Genomic DNA, 18,919 nt, shown 5'->3' with positions numbered 1-18,919 from the left:
CAAGGCTTTCTGCTAGTCTGTGTGCATTATATCATGTTGTAAGTTCCTGTTTATGAGAGTCGTTAACATGCAAGCTGATATTGTGGGCATTTGTGTGAATCATATGCATCTGTGTACACACTCATGTAACAGTTTGTGTGAAGCAGTGTTTCACTTTTTGTGTGTCTTGTTTCTCATTCTTCCAGTCGGCTACACCACAGACGACCTGCAGTTTATGTGGCAGACAGGAGACCCAGTGCAGATGGACGCCATCGCTCTGCCACAGTTTGATATCAGACAAGAAGATATTGATTATGGGAACTGCACCAAATTTTATGCAGGAACAGGTATATTATGTTTTTTTTCTTTCTTACATAGTTTTAAACACCAAGTTACAGGTTGGGTACTGCCCACCTCTGATTTACAGGTGTTTAAAAAAACAACAACTGTCCTCATTACGGTCGCCTCTACGTCACCATTGGCTGGCAAGGTTCAGGACTGATTTAAAACAGTAGATGGTGTGTTTCAGCCATTTCCAACCCATGAAATTTGGCAAGAAGGGTCAATATTTACACCAGCATTGATGTGTTTCATCACAGTACAGCAATATCATTTAGAATACAGCTCTAAAACTTGTTTAAGGGTGCAGTAACTCTTTAAACACACTCAATTCAAACTTTCACTCAGAACAGAGAACACAGAAAGCCAACTGATGGTGTTGACCAAGGTGCAGCCAGTAGCTCCTAAACAGCAAGGAATCCTGATTTTAGATCTCTGTCCATAACATACATATAAAATAATTAAGAATTTAATCAGTACTAGACAAAGTTAGCTAGGTGTGCTATGTGTCCCATTTATTTTGCACTACTATCTTAACAGAAGCTGCATTTTTACAACACAGTGAAATATTTTTGAAATAGAAAATGACCAAGACATTTTAATGCTCGATTACTTGGTGGTGGCACGGGATCTGTAACAACTCCCCGTTGAAAACCAGGGAAACAATGCCTGTGGAAAGTCAGTGAGTGCTGATGACGTGTGGTGAGTTGTGATCGGTTTTCGTGGTGGACGCATGAATCCTCTATAAAGTTTGGTGATGTAGCATATTGTGTAGCACAATGTAGTCCAATTCGAGCTGCTTTCAGGGGCATTGGATAGGTCAAAGAAACACAGAACTCTCACCTGGTAGACCAAAGTTTGAGAGTTCGAGTCGTAGACCGAAAGGCAACATTTAATTTGCTTTTTTTATCGTCAGGTCTGTAGAGTATGTAATACATTGTAACATTGCTTCACTGATATAAAAGTACGTATTTTAAACAAAACTTTCATCATTTTCCAAAGTTTACCAAGTTTGGTGCCTAAACAAACTGAAAATGCTTTCTTATTATTCTTCTTGCACTTTATTTTGGCATTGTTCCTGTGACAGTGCTAGCACCTCATTTTAACATGAAACACGCCAGCACCAAGTAATACAATGTAAGGAGGCCATTGCACAGATTCCTGTGAGATCAGGTTGTTCCTTTTCCAGCATTTCCATCAAGAACAGTATCTTTTAAACTAAACAAGGTTTTGACTTCAGTTCTTTCATCTTTGGGCTTCTCTTTCTTCCATTCATTAATTATTCCGTCTGAAATGAGAATATTTTGTTCTGGGTAGGCTCAAAGCTTTGAAAGACGACACCAAAAGTATGATCACACGCCTTGTGCTTGCCCTGATTATTAATAACTTAGCTAAGCAGTTGATGTATTCTCTTCTGACAATTAGTTTATCTTGTATGTCGTGACATTTCAAAAATCGGCCAGCAGATAGTCTTTGGGCACAATAACAACTAATTAGTTGTGATCTTGATCTGGGATTTACTTTGTATCAATTGCCAGTTGGATTATCTTCGAGCTGTGTAGCAGTGGTTTCTAATCCTTGTGGCTGTAGCCGTCAAAAGAACAGTGTTAGGTTAGGTTCACAGTCAAAGACATCAGCAGAGGATGATTGGTCTTTTTGTTCAGGTAAGATTAGTTGGGAGCTGCTGATTGAAAGATGAAATCTGGTTCTGGCAACAAAAAGCAAGTTCCAAATGCATGTTCCTATCTGACCAAAGGTTACCATCTTTCTGGTAGAGGCCGAAGGATTATTACAACTCACTCATCCTCGTTTGTTGGAGGAAATTAAATTGTAACCCCTCGATAGCCTACAATAGATTATTTTGCAGAGTCGAGAGTCAGTCTCAATGACAGAGAGCAAAGATGTGTATTCACTCTGTTCCACAAGTTTATGTGTTTGCTTTTTGAAAGCTCCATATCAAGTGAGAAATTAGGATAATTTTGAGGGTTAAGTTTGGACAAACAAACCTTGGCTAATACAGGGTAAGATTTAGCCCATGGTTAAATTAATATATTAAAACAAGAAGCAACACATAAATTAAAACTAGCCCTTGGAAGAAATGTTTTTATAATATCTGCATAAGTTGAGAAATTAAAGCTGCCCTGTGGAGACTTTCATGTAAACAAATAAAAGCTAGTTTTACACTCAGTGCTACCGACCAGAAAATACAGGGTGTGTATCCTTGAGGTCCAACAATGTTATAAAATGCATTTACTTTCACATTCGCAACATTTTTTTTAGAATTTAAAATCAAGCATATCCTACATTTGTGTTTAGCAGTCATCACTTTCCTGCCTCTGTTGGCACAACAACATGTGGCTTGATTCCACGACTCTTCTACGACTGTATTCACCTGTACATCTCAACCTTTGAGTTATTTCTCTAGTGTGTCTTGTTCCTGGTTTGTAAGGAAGCAACATTTTGTGTGCCTATATGCAGCATGTATTTCAAAGATGCTCTGTTTAAAAGGAAGCTAAGATGAACTCTAACATACTGTCTTTGGACGGTTTTGACGACATGTCACTGGTGTTTTTCTCAAGATGCTTTCAGGGCTAAAATGTACAAATATTCTTACATTAAAAGATGAGAAAAACTCCCTGGTACTGTGCCTTACCGATATTCAGACCAACGTGAGAACAAAACGACAGTGAAATGGAAATAAAATGGAAAATCTCTATCAGCCAACAAAGCTGGTATGACCTCAGTGCACTTGCACTTGGGAGGCTCACTGCTGGCAATGAGTCAGCCTTTAAACGGGTTGTCATGGCAACATTTCCAGACACAAAGATCACCTCTGTGTACGAGTGGTTGGAGCCTGCTCTGCGACACAGGCGAGCCCTTATATGCCGTATAAAGCTCACCGCAAAGATCCCCGGGCTAGTTAAATATTACTTCAGACCATCCACTCGGCCATCCCGTTGGTGCTGCCGACCAGACTCAAAGAGCAGAAACGCAACACTGCTGTAGGAGGTCTGAAGTGTATCGATGCTTTTACCACACTGGTCTAAGGTCGACTCATGGAGAGCATTTTCCTGCAGAGATGGATTGGTTCAAATTGATCATTTATGAATGGAAATTTATGCTGCACTTCCTAGCAACTAAAAATAGGAGCTCAGTGGGTCTAGATCTTCAACATAATAGACATATTATTATTGGGATTGGTGCTTTTTGGAGTGCTGGCCATTGTCCTCAAACATTTTTAACTTTAACAAAGTTAGTGGAAATAATTTGAAAGTACGCTTTTTTCTTTCTTGTCTCTTTTTCTTGTCTTTCACTAATGTTGCACACAGCTGTTGTCCTCAAACAAAAGCAGGCAGATCAGGTACACGACTTAACCTGGCTCTTACATTTCCTCTAAATGCCCAAATTGGATTTATTGGACCACATCAGTACAGAGCCATTTCTCTTACCTGCTCTGTTTAATTTAAGTGGATGGATCCTCCTAAATCCACAGATCTAGACCAGGAGAGTCATAATCAAATTGACAAAGACAAACTGAGGCTATGTTCATGCCATATTGTTCAGAACATTTTGTGATTCCAACATGGAGATATTGTGAATTTTCTAAATCATACAATATCTCTAACTTGGTGAAAATAACACGAAAACCCCGTATTACAACTTAAAGTGATAATCTCAAAGATTTCAGTTTCAATCTCTTTGGCGCCACCTATGGCGATAAACGGTAATAGAGGGAGCACACTTCCCTGATATCGAGACAGTGTTGCGTGTGTGACGTCCACGGTTGGCTCCGGTTGTAACTCTTGATTTTCCTGGCTGACGGTCGCTTTCCTTTTTAGACTGTTTGCTTCATCTGAGCGTCGAGTTTGTTTCTTGTTCTTTGGATTTTCACTTATTTCTGAAGTTGTATCTGTAGTCATCCATCTTTTCTTTGTTTGTTCAGCCATAGTAGATTACTGTTTACTTGCAACACTTGCAGAGACCGGAAAAGCAGCAGTTTTACACACATACAAGTGTGTTTGTCGCGTAAGCTCCGCCTACCCTCTCTTGCAGACCAACCGCTGCTGGCTGATGGAAAACGCGCCACTAACTGGGCGCCGCTTGTGATTTTTTCAGAGAAAGTCGCCACCAACATCCAGTCTTTAGTACTGCAAATGCAAGGGCTTTCATCAGTGGGCCATAGGCTCAATAACCATTGTGTTACCTCGTTCAGCAATAGATAGTTACTTAACAGACATTTATTTAAATTAAAATCTTCCAGATTATTACTTTAAACAATGAATTCATCTCATTTAAAAGGAGTTAAAGGCTGTGTGTCTTCCTAGTTTCACATGTTTAAGAACTGCAACAAATACAGAACATGACGGCTAATTTAGAGGGATTTGACGACAAGGCGAGCAGTCCTTTTAGCAATAATCAGTCTGGCCTTCAGTACCTCCTAATTCATTTCAAGTCAGACTGTGTCTCACTGAAGTTATTAAATCATATCTGATCTCCTTCTTCATGCAGGGTACTACACTTGTGTGGAGGTTATCTTCACCCTCAGGCGACAGGTTGGCTTCTACATGATGGGTGTTTACGCCCCCACGCTGCTCATCGTAGTCCTCTCCTGGCTGTCCTTCTGGATCAACCCCGACGCCAGCGCCGCCAGGGTCCCTCTGGGTACGGATTATTTAATCAATTCCACCATCTTCCACTGAAATTTACCAATACTTTTGATCTGTAAATATGCCTTATGGTGTTCAAGTGGTTTAGATAGAGTGGATGGGCGAGAGAGGTAATTAGGTGTGGAAAAAACTATGGTTGATAGAATAAAAACCTTTAGATACATATGTTGTTAAGGATCACTGACACTATGGCCCCAATCATCTCCATCATCACATCATCAATCACTTTGACAGCATGAAGGACTTTATCTATCAAGCATGGTGCCATGTCCAGTGTTGTTCTATATGTGATATATCAGTGATTATGGCTGTAATTGACAGATGGGACCCACCACCATGAAGCTGTAGATGCTTTTAGAACCACAGCGAGGAAATTGAGCCCCTGTTTGAGTACAATACCTGGACTTTTTCCTGGTTAGTCCAAGGAAAAGTTAGTATTATAGGTGTTAAGGAGACCCAGGCTTACCCCAAGGCCAAATAGGTTTGATTACAATGACTGTCATTGATCTGCCAACCCAGCCAGTCACATGAAAGTACCTACTGTCTAAATTTGAGAATATGCCAAAACAGTTTTGTATTCTGAAGTTTAAATTATGCACGTACACGCCTTAGCCTTCTTGTGTTTCTGGTAAATACTTATGCAAATCACTGTGGGCTTCAAGGGTTTTTCAGAAGACACAGAGAGCCAATTGAAGCTCAGCTGGCCAACGAAGCACACCTGATCCCTATTAACCCAATTAATGAAGAGGTGTGCTGAGGCTTATGAGTAGCTGGGCTGTTTTTCCCAAACCAGAGAAAGCACAAAGTGTCAAGAGCTGAATAAGGTCCAGCTAGATTACTGGACTGTTGAGGAGCTCTGAGAGGATACTCGACCGGTTCTGCAAGTTTTTGCTTTGAATTAATCAAAGGCACAAAACAGATCTCGAGTGTCCCGCGTGCTTACAGTTTTCACTTAGCCCTGCATGATGGAAAAGGGTCGGAAACCCTTAAACGAACTCCACAACCTTGTTGGAAAAATGCCCGTTCCACTCTGTACTTCTTTCCTTCTCAGCCATGATTAAACCTGTGTGTAATATGTCAGTGTCATCCACGTACAGTATCACACGGCCACCACTGTGTGTGCAGCGCTGCATGGATAAGATAATCCATTTTTATCCCACTCCAGTCTTCCACTGCCTCCTTTTCTCCATCCTCCCTCCAGTTGTTTATCACCACTTTCATCCCATCATCACTCCAACTCCTCCTGGAAGCCTCCTCTGACTCCTCTCTAAATGGGATCAGTCCAGGTCAGTCGACACCCAGGTGTGGGACTACTCTCATTTATTGCTCTGGGCTGTCTTTGTGTGTGTGTGTGTGTCCATGTACATTTGTGTTTATGCATCTTTGTGTTCACTTAACTGGGAATGTGGGTTTTTATGTAACGTTGTTTCTTTCCCCACAAGCGATATGAGCAAATGTAATGTTTTTAGTAACAATCAGTTTACTATTGCACGACCGAAACAGGCTAAAACAAAGTCAACGTTTATTATGTTCATGCAGCTGAGTTTGTCATCTGGTAACAAGGCAAACAAAGCTGTTTCAGTGTTGCCACCTTTCATGTTTTCCTCTCTTTGTGGATAACAATGCTCTCTATAACACTCTATCCCTCTGAGGATGAAGCAGTCTGATTAGAAATCCTGAACCCTGTGCGAACTCTCCCTTGATGAGTGACCATAATGAGGCTATGAGGCTAAAACCCATCGGTCATCCCATTGTATTTATTATCTCTCTAAAGAATCATTACAGCAGGTGAGGGGAGTGAAGCCCTTCATCTGTGGTTATAAAAACCTCAGAGGAGTCGTTTAGGTCTTTCTGCTAACGCCTGAAGGAGTTGCTGCTGTGCAGGTGTGGGGGGAATGTGTAACCTGTAATCCTGTTAGCTATCAGAGATAAAAACAATTTGAATTACTATCATTAGAGGCTGTCTGAGCTCTTGGAGACATCTTAATAATGGAGGTAAAGGAGCGGTCAGGAAACTCTAATTGCAGCCATGTTCTCTGTGTGGATGTGAGGGTTCCTTCGCAGCTCTTGTGCCGACTGACAGATTAATGTGGTCAGTATTTTGTGCTTTGATGAGGAATCGCATCCCTTTATTCTATTAGCAGTAGGTGGATCATTTGCTTCACTTCAGTGAAAGAGGGGAGTATTATGCTGTTTCACATTTTAAGACATTTCTATAATGTTACAATGTTGGATGTCCAGACTATACGTGTGGGAAGTTTCAAACCTGTAGGGAAAAGCATGTTGGAGTAATCCCCTCAGGATGTCTGTAGGCTGCTGTGAACACCAGGTTTCAAACTGTTTTTTCTACATGCTGCACTTTGTGAAGTCACAAAGTGCAGCCTCAGCAAGCTACAGAGAGCTGGCCAATCAGAAGAAAGTGGGCTTGTAGGGGCGGGGTTTTTTAAAGGGACAGAGCTGACTGAGTCGTTACAGGCAGAGGCCTTTTAAACTGTAAATTATGCGTAGCTACTCCACAGGTATCACAGAGAGAAATATGAAGCTTGAAATTAGCATAATACTGAATATATTTCTGGTACTTAAATGGGTCTGGAGCAACAAGGATCCACAATGTAAAGTTTTGGATGTTGTTCATACGAGCAGAGAAAACTCAGAACTTGAGCATTAAATTAAAAGTTCGTATTTTGGGGAAAGGTCTCATGTGGCTGCTTGTGTTAAGAGAACAATTGCGTTTGAGAAAATATGCTTCTTTCGTGAAATGAGCAAAGGGTTTTGTTGTTTTGGTATCAATACCAAAAGTCAGGTTGTAGCCGTCATATCAAAAGATTATAGCTAGTAGGAAAGTTAGAATTTTGATTTTGCTACATACAACTTCCTCTCACATCTGATGGCTAAGGTCACTTGTCTGCCTCCTTGTTTAGGCATCCTGTCGGTGCTCTCTCTGTCCTCTGAGTGCACCTCCCTGGCTTCAGAGTTGCCCAAAGTGTCCTACGTCAAGGCCATCGACATCTGGCTCATCGCTTGCCTGCTGTTTGGTTTCGCCTCGCTGGTGGAGTACGCCGTGGTTCAAGTGATGCTCAACAGCCCGAAGCGCATCGAGGCCGAGAAGGCAAAGATAGCAGCCAAGGAGAAAGCTGCGGGAAAGACTCCTGCTGTCAAGAACAACACGGTCAACGGGACGGGAGGGACGCCGCTTCATGTCAGCACCTTGCACGTCAGTAGATCTGGTTTGATATCTTGTGTGTGTGTGTGTGTGTTTGTCACCAGTATTGTATTTCAGTCAGACAATTCATGTTTCTAATAGTTTCAAATGTTTATTGCAGCAGCTTGTCTTTGGCGTCTAGGCTCGGACCTCATCACTCCTCAGATTTATTTTACAAGCAGAATTTTGAGGAGTGATGAAATAACATCTTAAACCCCCCTAGCCGGAGTGTGCAGGTGGATGCTGGGGTGGTGGTGGGGCTGAAATTATGAGCGCAGTACCGGTGCAGGGCAGCAAGGGCAATGACAGAGCAGAGGGAGAGACCGGAAATCTTGCAGCTTAAATACAAACACCAAATTGGGAGGAAGTGTTTGTCAGGTGATTGTGGAGAATAACACATGTCAAGTGTGAAATCAGTGCAGCTCGAGTTGCCTGCCTGAACTAGCTCGCAGGCGTCGCCTCCTTAGAGGAGTGACTAAACCATAATGTGTAGTGATCATACGCATACTACTAAAATCAGTGCAGTATGACTCTTTACAGTTCTAGTGGTATTTCCAATATACTGTGTATGTTGAGAGTAAAAATCCTATGAAGATCTTTTCTTATTCAAGAATTTTTGGTAGTTTCCTGTTGGCCTATTGGTTAAGGTCCATACCACATGATTGCCGTAGCACTGCTATGGCAGCATGACCTCGTGCAACAAAGCAAACAAAGGGACTCGGTTGTAGCCAACTTCTAACCTACTGTCACCATGGCAACAATATTTTTGGCAGTAAGTAGATAATGGTGGTATCTGTAGTGCCAAAATGTTACTTCAGAAGGAACAAAATATTCTTTTCGCACCCTATCAAATTCTTTTTTTGACATTTCTATGGCAATGACTTTTTTTATTTAGGGCTGGGCAATATGACAATATATTGTTAAAACAATATGAAAATGTCTATTCTATGTGTTTTTCCATATCGTCTCTATCATGATGTCACAAAACCAGCAGCTGAACTGCTTTACAGCTATTTTCAAGTCATTTTGACAATGTTTTATGTTCTAATCCTTGCACGTGGGAGTGAACCTGAAGCCAACCATAGAGGGAGGCACTGTTTATTATCATGGACATTAACGTGCAGGCTCAGCCCAAGAGAAAACAGAAACTCAGCACTTTTTATTTGTCAAGTATTTATAAGTATTTCATAATTATTTGTTAAATTACCAGAAAACATGATCAACATATGAAAAATTCAACATCGTGATGTAGGATTTTGGCCATATTGCCCAGCTCTAGTTCTATTAACCCTGGAGTTTAGAATGGGAATGTTCTGTCTTGAATATTACTCACATAAGTAATGCATTAGGTTCATATCCTGTAGTCAATTACGACATCATTTCAATAATGGTCCATTTTTGTTGCAGCATGTCTTTGTATGTCTGTGTTTATGCTAATGGTGAGACGATGCCTCCCACCTACAGTGACACAGTGTGCAATGACAGAATGCATATTCCAAATACAACATCCGCAGGCTGGTTTGTAACAGCGAGGCTGAGAGATCTAATAGAAATGCAAAACACGGAAATCCAATCATTAAAAATTGGCATTGCCTCTAACACATATATCGCAAACAGCTCAGTCAGAACTCAGTCTGACACTGACGCACACATCAGGCATGCGGTATATTGAACGGGTCTTCCAATTGTACGCCTAATTGAAATTAATTTACCTCCAGCTCTATGCGAGTCTGGACCACATTTGGTTTTAGAGGATTACATTATTCCATTGAGGTTTAATGGGCTTTCTTGTCAAAACCAAATCAAAATAATGAAGCTCTAATGAGCTTAATGACTTCAGTGAGTAAGCAGCCATAGTCTGATTAGATCCTGTTCACCCTGCAGGCCTTCAGGGATGTTGATGAAAGGGATTTTTTGGATGACATTAAACTACATCCTTCTGCTCTTAGATCTAATAAGCACTGGTTGTCCGCTGGGATAGCACGCAGAGGGTGTAGAGGGGCTGCAAGACCCCAGAATGAGAGAACAACCGTATTAGGCAACACTGTAAAGCAAAGTACATCTAATTTTGGCTCTTAATATCTTTCTTCTTCTCTTAAAATAACAGTAGATTTGTTTTATCAGCACCAGATCTGTCCAAGCTTCAGCATCAAACAGTGTGTTTAAAGTGGAGTCAGTTTTCTATCCAACACTCGTGAACAGAGAAACTTTAATGTTCCTCGCTGCTCAGATGAAACCTAATTGCTGTGTTGATGTGACCTCTAAGTGACACCGTTACTTCTGTTTATGCTGATCACTTTTTATGGATCAGAAATCTAATCGTAGTCAGACAAAGTAGAGCTTTCACTGGTCTTTTGTATGATTATCGAAGTGCAGAGTCAAGGATGTTTCTATATAATGATTTATGCAGTTTTGTTCAGCAGTAAAGAATCTATAGAGCGAGCACATGGGTGTTAACCAAGGACAAACTGGAGCATTCTGTATTGTAATAGATGGGAAATCTATAACTAGTTCTTGCAGCCTGGATCTAGGGAAGTACTATCTATCTTGTCAGAAGACTCAATGTACTTTTACTTACTCACAGCACATTTAAAATGAGAGTTAGCCTGCTATAAAAACGTGTTCCCATTTGACAGAGAGTTAAAAAAACACCATTAGCTGCAAATCATAAGGCACAGTCAGCAGTGGCTGTGTCATGGCTGTCAATATATCTATCGCTTCTCTTTTCCAGCACATAAACTGTAGACAGATAGAAAAGATATACACAGCTGCGGGGAAGACGGGAGAAGGAGAGAGGGGACACAATTGAAGGGTTGCTGTGTAAATTTAAGAAATACATGCCAACATAGCTGTGCGGTGGTGCAGTGGTTAGCGCTGTCGCCTCACAGCTTCAAGGTTCCTGGTTCGGTCGAAGAGGGCCTTTCTGTGTGGAGTTTGCATGTTCTCCCCGTGCATGCGTGGGTTCCCTCCAGGTACTCCGGCTTCCTCCCACAGTCCAAACACATGCTCGTTAGGTTCATTGACGACTCTAAAATTGCCCGTAAGCGTGCGTGTGAGCGTGAAAGGTTGTCTGTCTCTATGTGTCAGCCCTGACGACCTGTCCACTGTGCACACCACCTCTCGCCCAATTACAGCTGGGAGAGGCTCCAGCCTTTCTGCGACCCTCAACAGGATAAGCAATATAGATAATGGATGGATGGTAATGCCAACATTTCTATATCTATACTGACATGCAGGATGGTGTTATTTTAATGGACAAAATGTCTCAAAAGCAGTGTCAGGGGGCGCTGTTTTAACTCAGTGGAAAGAGCAGGTGCTCCATGTATAGAGGCTACAGTCCTCAGTGCAGCAACCACAGGTTAGTTTCCTTGCCTCGGCCAATGCCCCACTCTCTCCTCCCAATATTTCCTGCCTATCTCCAGCTTTCCTATCAAAGTGGGCAAATGAAATTAAATAGGTGTTTGCTTGAGGTTTTGGAGCAAAGGTGGATAACAGGTTGTAAATGAGCAAATGCAAACAAAACCAAACATGCAGCAGGAAGGTGTCATAAACAGCACCGCAGGTAACCAGGAGAATGTTAAGGCTACAGGGCACAAAAGGCTATTATTGAATCAATATTTTTCTGAAGTAATATTTATTCTGCAGGACGGAATAATCTTTGTTTGTACCATTAGTGAGAGAGCAGGGCTCTATGCTCAGTAACCCCAGTCTGCTGCTCATCAGGTCACTTCTAAACCACTTTGGTGAGGTTACACAGCCTCAGGGGCTGCCTGAGGCACTTTCAGACTCTTAGTCTAATCTTATCTTGGCTTGTATGTGTGAGACGGATAAATACACTGCTGCAGACTGTAATAATCTGATCACTTTCCCTCATGTGGCTGTATTGCTCTCAGGTGGCGGAGACTCGCTGCAAGAAGGTGTGCACGTCTAAATCGGACCTGCGGACCAACGATTTCAGCATCGTGGGCTCGCTCCCGCGGGACTTTGAGCTGTCGAACTTTGACTGCTACGGGAAGGCGATCGATACCGGAGCGGGTCCTGGCAAATCCCAGTCTAAGAACAACAAGAAGCCTCCACCTCCGAAACCAGTCATCCCCTCTGCTGCCAAAAGAGTCGACCTGTACGCCCGAGCCCTCTTCCCTTTCACCTTCCTCTTCTTTAACGTGATTTATTGGTCCACATATTTGTGATAACCTTGATATGATCTTGTATTATTCACCTCAAAACATCACTCCCATGAGTGCTTTAATGATCTGATTACATTCACAAGGTTTAATTCAAAGGTAGAGAAATTAAATCTTAAAAAAACACTATGAATTGTTATAATTACACTTATCTTTACATAAAAACATCCATAAAGCATCATTTGTGTATTAAAACGATTCTAACTTAAACTTCCTTTACCTTAAATGGATATATAGCATCTTGTATTAAAACTTTATTTATTGATAATGGTACTTGAAAGGCTAATACAGGATTGCAGGTATAACTGTGGTGATGAATGGTGTGTAAACAAATCCACTAAGATTGATTGCAAGAAGATGAACAGATCTATAAAAGAGCATTTGTAAATAGCTATTTGATTTCTTTGCCCTTGCTGAGTGGGACTTTGTGCCCCCGTTTAATAAGTTAAAGCAGATTTTATTTAAGCTTCAATTCAAAGTGTAACATTGTAATTACCTTGCATGTTTAAAAAATGCATGTACGAAGATAAAATCTAAAAAACAAATATATATTAAGTATTTATTAAATTTGATTATTCTATGAGTTGCTCTTGAGAAGGTAAGAGGATATGTGAAGCACTGTTCCCGTAAAGATGGTCATGTGACACTGCCGCACTTCTAACAAATGTGACGTTCGAAACACTGCTCCTGTACAGATGGTCATGTGACACTGCCACTCCAAGATATGTAACGTTTGACATCTCCCACCTTGTGTAAATGGGTCACATGAGGTGTGACCATGTGTTTGTGGAATTTACAAGCAAAGATAATAAATTATAAGATGTCTTTTCACCAGTTTCTGTGATTAAAAAATAATTCTTAAATACTGCTTGTTGCTTTTTTTCGGAAAGTCATTGTAGATAATTCTGCTTTAAGGTTTACATTTTTACTGTTTTGTAAAGAGAGATGCACGAAATTAGATTTTTTTGCCCATATCTGATATGCCGATATTTTCCAACCCTTTTTGCCGATTGCCGCTTTAGACACCGATATTTTATGCACATGGCATATTGATCTATAACAATTTCTTTTTATAGGTAATCATCGAGCATGTAGGCATAATTAAAGTGTTGTTTTATCAGCAGAAAATATCGGCAGAAAAATGACATATAAGCCGATGCCGATATCATTTTCAAGCCATAATCTGCAGATACTGATAACGTGTCGATAATAACGTGCATCCCCAGTTTTGTCCCATGCATTTACTAATCATCAGCATCCTCCCTTTGCTCTGCAGACATGCATCATGCACATCACACAACAGCACAGCTGTTTCTTCCACCGAGGCTTGACCTCTCCTAATCTACCAAACCAGGCCATCTATTATGCATGCAAACCTGCTCAGGAAAAAAAACGACCCCTGACTATCACTGCAAGACTTCTCGTATGAAATCTGTCTCTGGCTTAATCAAGCAAGATAGACGCTGACCTTATGCCACGACAACAGGGTCATAACAATGAAGTGAAAATGGCTGCAGATTGCTCAAAGAAAGGAGAGCAAAATTGTCATTGAAAGGATCCTTTTTAGTTTTTGGTTAGCACAGAATCAAAACAAGACTCTCTCTCCCTCTCTATCTCTCTCTGTTGCTGCCATGGTTACAGACATGGGAATGAATTTTTGTCTGTCACTACAAACACCGGCCTCAAACGCAGGCTGTGAGTCAGGCTGAAACCAGGCTCTAAAATCACAGATGAAACAGGAATCATTTAAAGAATCTAGATTTTTATTAGAGTAATGAGACGTGGATTTATCTGTGGCTCATTCTGACTGATCTGAAGACTCAGCTCTGACTGAATCTTAAATGAGAGGGAATCTGCATGACAGTGCCCTCTAATGGCCTAATGTGTATTTGTTTAATGTGATAAGGAGATCAAATACACTCCTGGGAGAAAAAACACAGATGTTAAAGCAAGTTGTTTGAAGATTTTCATGATGTGTCTACAAAAAAACAGTCGAATGTCGTGCTAATATACAAGTTTCTCCAATTTGGCACATTAAACATAATTATAGGACATTTAAGGAGGACATTAAGAGGTAAAAATACATTCATTCATTAATTTTAGGAACCTTTAGAAAATAAAAAGTGTTTTTTTGTTCTTAATATCTGTTAACATTTGTAATCTGAGCCTTTTATTTGCAACAAATATAAGACACATAAAATATGCATCAGCTAATAGAGCACTAATGATGGAAGAAAATACTCCACTGCACCATGACGGTAGATTCATCAAATACACGCCCTTGTCACTAGTGTGACTCATCCGTCTCTTTGTGTGTTAATGTGTGCGTGTGTGTGTGTGTGTGTGTGTGTGTGTGTGTGTATGTGCATGCTCCGCCCCCACACCCCGGGCACCCTGCTAGTATCTCAGTGCAGTAACCTATATCACACAGGGTGCTTTCTAATCCAACACGACCTCTCACCAGGCTGCCAGCCGGGCCACCAAGAAAAGCACCCTGACAGTCAGGCAATGATTAGTGCAGGAACAGTGGGGGAGGAGAGGCCACAGGGCTTATTGGAAGCTCGTTTACTGTGAACAAGGCTTTCACACATCACTGCTGCGCTTTTACAACCTCGCCCTCAAGTCCCCAAATAAATAAATACAGAGTGAACCTTTTCTTAGCAAAATATAAAGCATTTATATCCTAACCGCATCACTTCTATCACCATTACTTAGGGTGTGTTCAGACCAACGGTGAAGCGACTTTTTGCCTCGTGTTTCTCGGTCGCTGTAAAGTTTTTTTGGAGTGTTTGGAGTAAATCCTCCGAATATTTACCCTTCACCACCAGTGGAATTACTATTTCGAGGTAAGAGGAAATGGTTTGTTGTTCAGTACAGCAAATACGTTAAATAAAATTACGCTTACAGACTTTCAGAACATACCATGACCTCCTTTAGTTCTCTGAATGTCCTTGTGCAGTAAAGGCGTTTAATCGTAAAGCTCCGAGTGCACACTTATGCTGACATTTTTTTGTTACCTGTCGACATCAGGAGAATCTAAATGCTGAAAGGCTTTCACAAAACATCATCTTTGCATCGTATTTCCTCTGCATAAAGGATTCCCTTAACCTTTTGCTTCAAACTTCCTAACAAACAGCGTGTGAGCAAGGGATGGAGTGGAACAAATATCAACATAATATTTCATGCAAATGTCACTGGGGCTGCCACTGATGACTATTTTTCTATCACTTAACTTATCGACTATTTTACCGATTAGTCGCTTAATCTAAACAAACCAACTTTTTATTTTATGACAATTTATAGTTCTCCCATCCTGTCGAATCTTTGGGCCTTTGGAAATTTTCACTCTGAACTGAGTCAGACCCTGCTGCAACAGTCAGACTGCTGCCGCTGCCATTTTTATAACTGCGTCGCATTGACTAGAGCTGCTCAGCCGACCAATGACTCGAGCCAGATATGATTTCATTTATATATATTGATGTCGATGCATTGTTAACGTCGAAGTCATCAATTACGTCGACTACTCCAGGCAGCTTCAAATGTCACAGAGCAAAGAGGTGAAGAGATTTTACTTTGGCGCTGATTGTGATTCCTGTGATCCTTCTGCAAGTAAAGTGAAAGTATGCTAAAATTACAACCAGGGCGAGTGTTTTTTTAATCAAGCTGCACAAAGTGTTGCCTGTTTGCCGATGCATGGAGATGGTTGGAAGTAATTTGCCAGGAAAAACTGAAACAATCCAATGATTGTAGTTTTCAGTAAAGAACTTGCGTTACACTTCCTGTGTAGTGAGTACTGCACTCTGTAAACGATTGTATCTGTTTGCTGTTTTTTTTTTTACTCACTCTGATATCTAATCAGTGTCACAACGAAAAATTCATGGGTTCACCTGAAACCCATAAGACACATAATAAGCTATCTTTTTCAAATGCCACAGTAGATTTTAGGTCAGCCACAACTCCCCCTTCCCTCCCCAGTGCGGTGGCTCTTCGTTGCCAGCTCTTTGGCAAAGCTGGAAATGTGGACGTCGAAAAAGTGTGGAGGATGCCATTTCCTGTCAGAGGTCAAGGTGGAGAGGAGCTCCATTTCTCGGACTGAACCAATCTGTATTATTGCCATGACTCTGGGTCACGTCATTTAAGTTAGTTCCGCCCAAAACAGAGCAGAGATAGGATGGGAACAGACAGGGTGATGAATTGGTGAAGGTGAACTAACATCAGGTCTGGAAGTCTGACAGTGGAGGACACAGAGGAGAGAGGACGGTGTGAGCAGAAACATGGAGAATGTAACTCAACAATATAAGACAGTTAAAGCCCCCCTCTAAAGTAAAATGTTGCATCTCTAATTCTAATTAGATTTTTTCTATCCATTATCTATACCGCTTATCTTGTTCAGAGCCCTGGGGGGCTGGAGCCAATCCCAGCTGTCATTGGGCGAGAGGCGGAGTACACCCGGGACTGATCGCCAGTCAATCACAGGGCTGACACACAGAGACAGAAAGCCTTTCACACTCACACCTACAGCTAATTTTAGTCAGCAATGAACCTAACGAGCATGTCTTTGGACTGTGGGAGGAAGCCGGATTACCCGGAGAGGTCCCACACATGCACGGAGAGAACATGCAGACTCCACACAGAAAGGCCCCCTGCGTCCAAACCGGGATATGAACTAGGAACCTTCTAGCTACGAGGCCACTGCGCTAACCACTGCAACACTGCAGCCCCTAATTCGATTTTTAAAAAGTAAAAACTAACTATATGCATCTTCTGTTGTTAGTAATCACATATTTTTTAAATGGATGTTCAGGACCAAAGGGTCATTAAGCAACGACTGCTCAGCTGGAAACACGAAAACACCAAAATCAAGCAGAAAGCGGTTCAGAGGACGCATCATTAGGAGGACAGCGGGGGAAATAAAAATAGAAGTAAGAGATGAAATATTCAATGCAGACAGCTGGAAACTATTATGCTTGTTGATGAGAAAATATTTCCCTGATTGCTGTTTATCTGCATGAAATATTTGCACGGTCACTCCTGTACTTGGAGCACGGTTTGAGCCAAAAAAAATCTACCAGATGGTTCATGTTCCAGCATTTCAAAATAAAATAGGTTGAACCCTTTGCTGTTTTGTAAGTCATTATGATTAAAACAGAAACCTTTCTAACTTTCTGTGCAAACATAGGTCTCAAAAGGGCAGCATGGTTTTCACAATAAAAGCTCATTTACAGCCTCTTTTTTATTATAGTACTTTTATATAACTCGGATAAAGAAAGAGGGCTTTTCATGTTATTATTTTCATACCTTTTATCTGATGTGAGGCTGAAACTGTATTTTAGAGGTCACATATAAGAGGAGCTCGGTTCCACATCGGTACAGATTTGATGCTGTCGACGTAAGCTGGTGCAGTCAAAGTGTCCGCTCTCAGCACTCTTTGCGACCTTGGGCCCGATCCCTGCAGGTTTAACTCCCCAGAACTCTTCTAATGGCAGTAAATGCTTAGCTTAGCAACTTCTGCGTGTCCAAAGGCCTTGTTATGTATTCACGTCACCTCTTTACTTTGTGCTCAAACTGCCTGTAAGACACTGTCCCGTCAGCAGCGGCTGCAAGTCACAGAGGCATCACAACAGCCTCGTCAAAATGAGGAGAATGAGTATTTTAAAAGTTGTTTTGATGTTTGTGATCGACAATTTTAATCACATATTTGGAGTTGCACTTTCTTAGCATTAGCAAGAAAATCCTGAGAACATGGAAAATATTCCTGATAAGAGGTGCCTTCCTGCTTTGGCTTGTTGTTGTCAAGTTAGTCTGAGCTGTAGGAGATTGTTCTGGCTGTTGGAGACATATTTTGCTTTTCTAACCAGAGATAAGATGTCCTCCCTGGTATCATATGGCGCTTTAAAAGGGGTAGAGGCTGAACTGCTGAAGGAATAAACTTTAAACTGTGCCAATACGGCTAGTGGTATGGGTACATGTGTTTATGAATATACTATACTTCCCTTTTGTGCTACATTCTGGCTCATATACAAATTCTGCGTTAGACTAAAACCTAAAATTCGGTTCTTTACCTGAATTTGGTGCATCTTTCTAATGGTGCATCATGGGTAATTTCAGTCTGTCTTTGGGAGTTGGGTGGATACGGTGTTGCAGTGTACAGCGCTACTGTACTTATGGATGTCTGACTTGACGCTGCATAAGGACGGGGAGTAGCTACGTTATCCCTCTTGGCCTTCGTACACTCATCACGCTGCACTTTCTTTTTTCAGGTGGTTGAACAAGTTAGTTTGTGTTGTGATCTTTTTCCTGCTTAACGTCACTTGCCCTAAACCCGGAACACCTCCAAACAACCGATGACGAGCTGTTTGGGGGGCCCAGCTCTTCGTCTTCTGTTGCAGAGATTTGACTTTTGTTTCACTCGACCGCCTCTGTTTTTACTCTTCAACTCTAAACTGCCGCTGCGAGTTAGGCGCTCATGACATGCCAGCTCCCCCAAGTAGAGCCAAAACCTCTCTATCGCCCCCTGGGAAGCCAAAAACGTGATCACGATTGATATT

The 18,919-nt window shown here is 41.4% G+C and overlaps 1 protein-coding gene across 1 annotated transcript in view; it reads left to right on the top strand.

Moving 5' to 3' along the window:
- The window catches only part of glrbb (glycine receptor, beta b), a 33,368-nt gene extending 20,142 nt beyond the window's left edge, over nucleotides 1-13,226 (top strand). The window contains exons 7-10 of the mRNA XM_069669669.1: nucleotides 186-326; nucleotides 4,828-4,980; nucleotides 7,907-8,199; nucleotides 12,081-13,226. Of these exons, the coding sequence (XP_069525770.1) occupies nucleotides 186-326; nucleotides 4,828-4,980; nucleotides 7,907-8,199; nucleotides 12,081-12,377 (884 nt within the window). The 3' untranslated portion in view covers nucleotides 12,378-13,226. The remainder of the gene's footprint in view (nucleotides 1-185; nucleotides 327-4,827; nucleotides 4,981-7,906; nucleotides 8,200-12,080) is intronic.
- Nucleotides 13,227-18,919: the final 5,693 nt, after the last annotated feature.

The sequence above is a fragment of the Semicossyphus pulcher genome, unplaced genomic scaffold, assembly GCF_022749685.1.
Source record: "Semicossyphus pulcher isolate SPU_LCO1_2020_fin unplaced genomic scaffold, fSemPul1.0.p SCAF_2, whole genome shotgun sequence".
In the NCBI taxonomy this organism is placed as follows: Eukaryota; Metazoa; Chordata; class Actinopteri; order Labriformes; family Labridae; genus Semicossyphus; species Semicossyphus pulcher.
The sequence above is the reverse complement of the archived record's forward strand: the minus strand, read 5'-3'. Positions and strand labels throughout refer to the sequence as shown.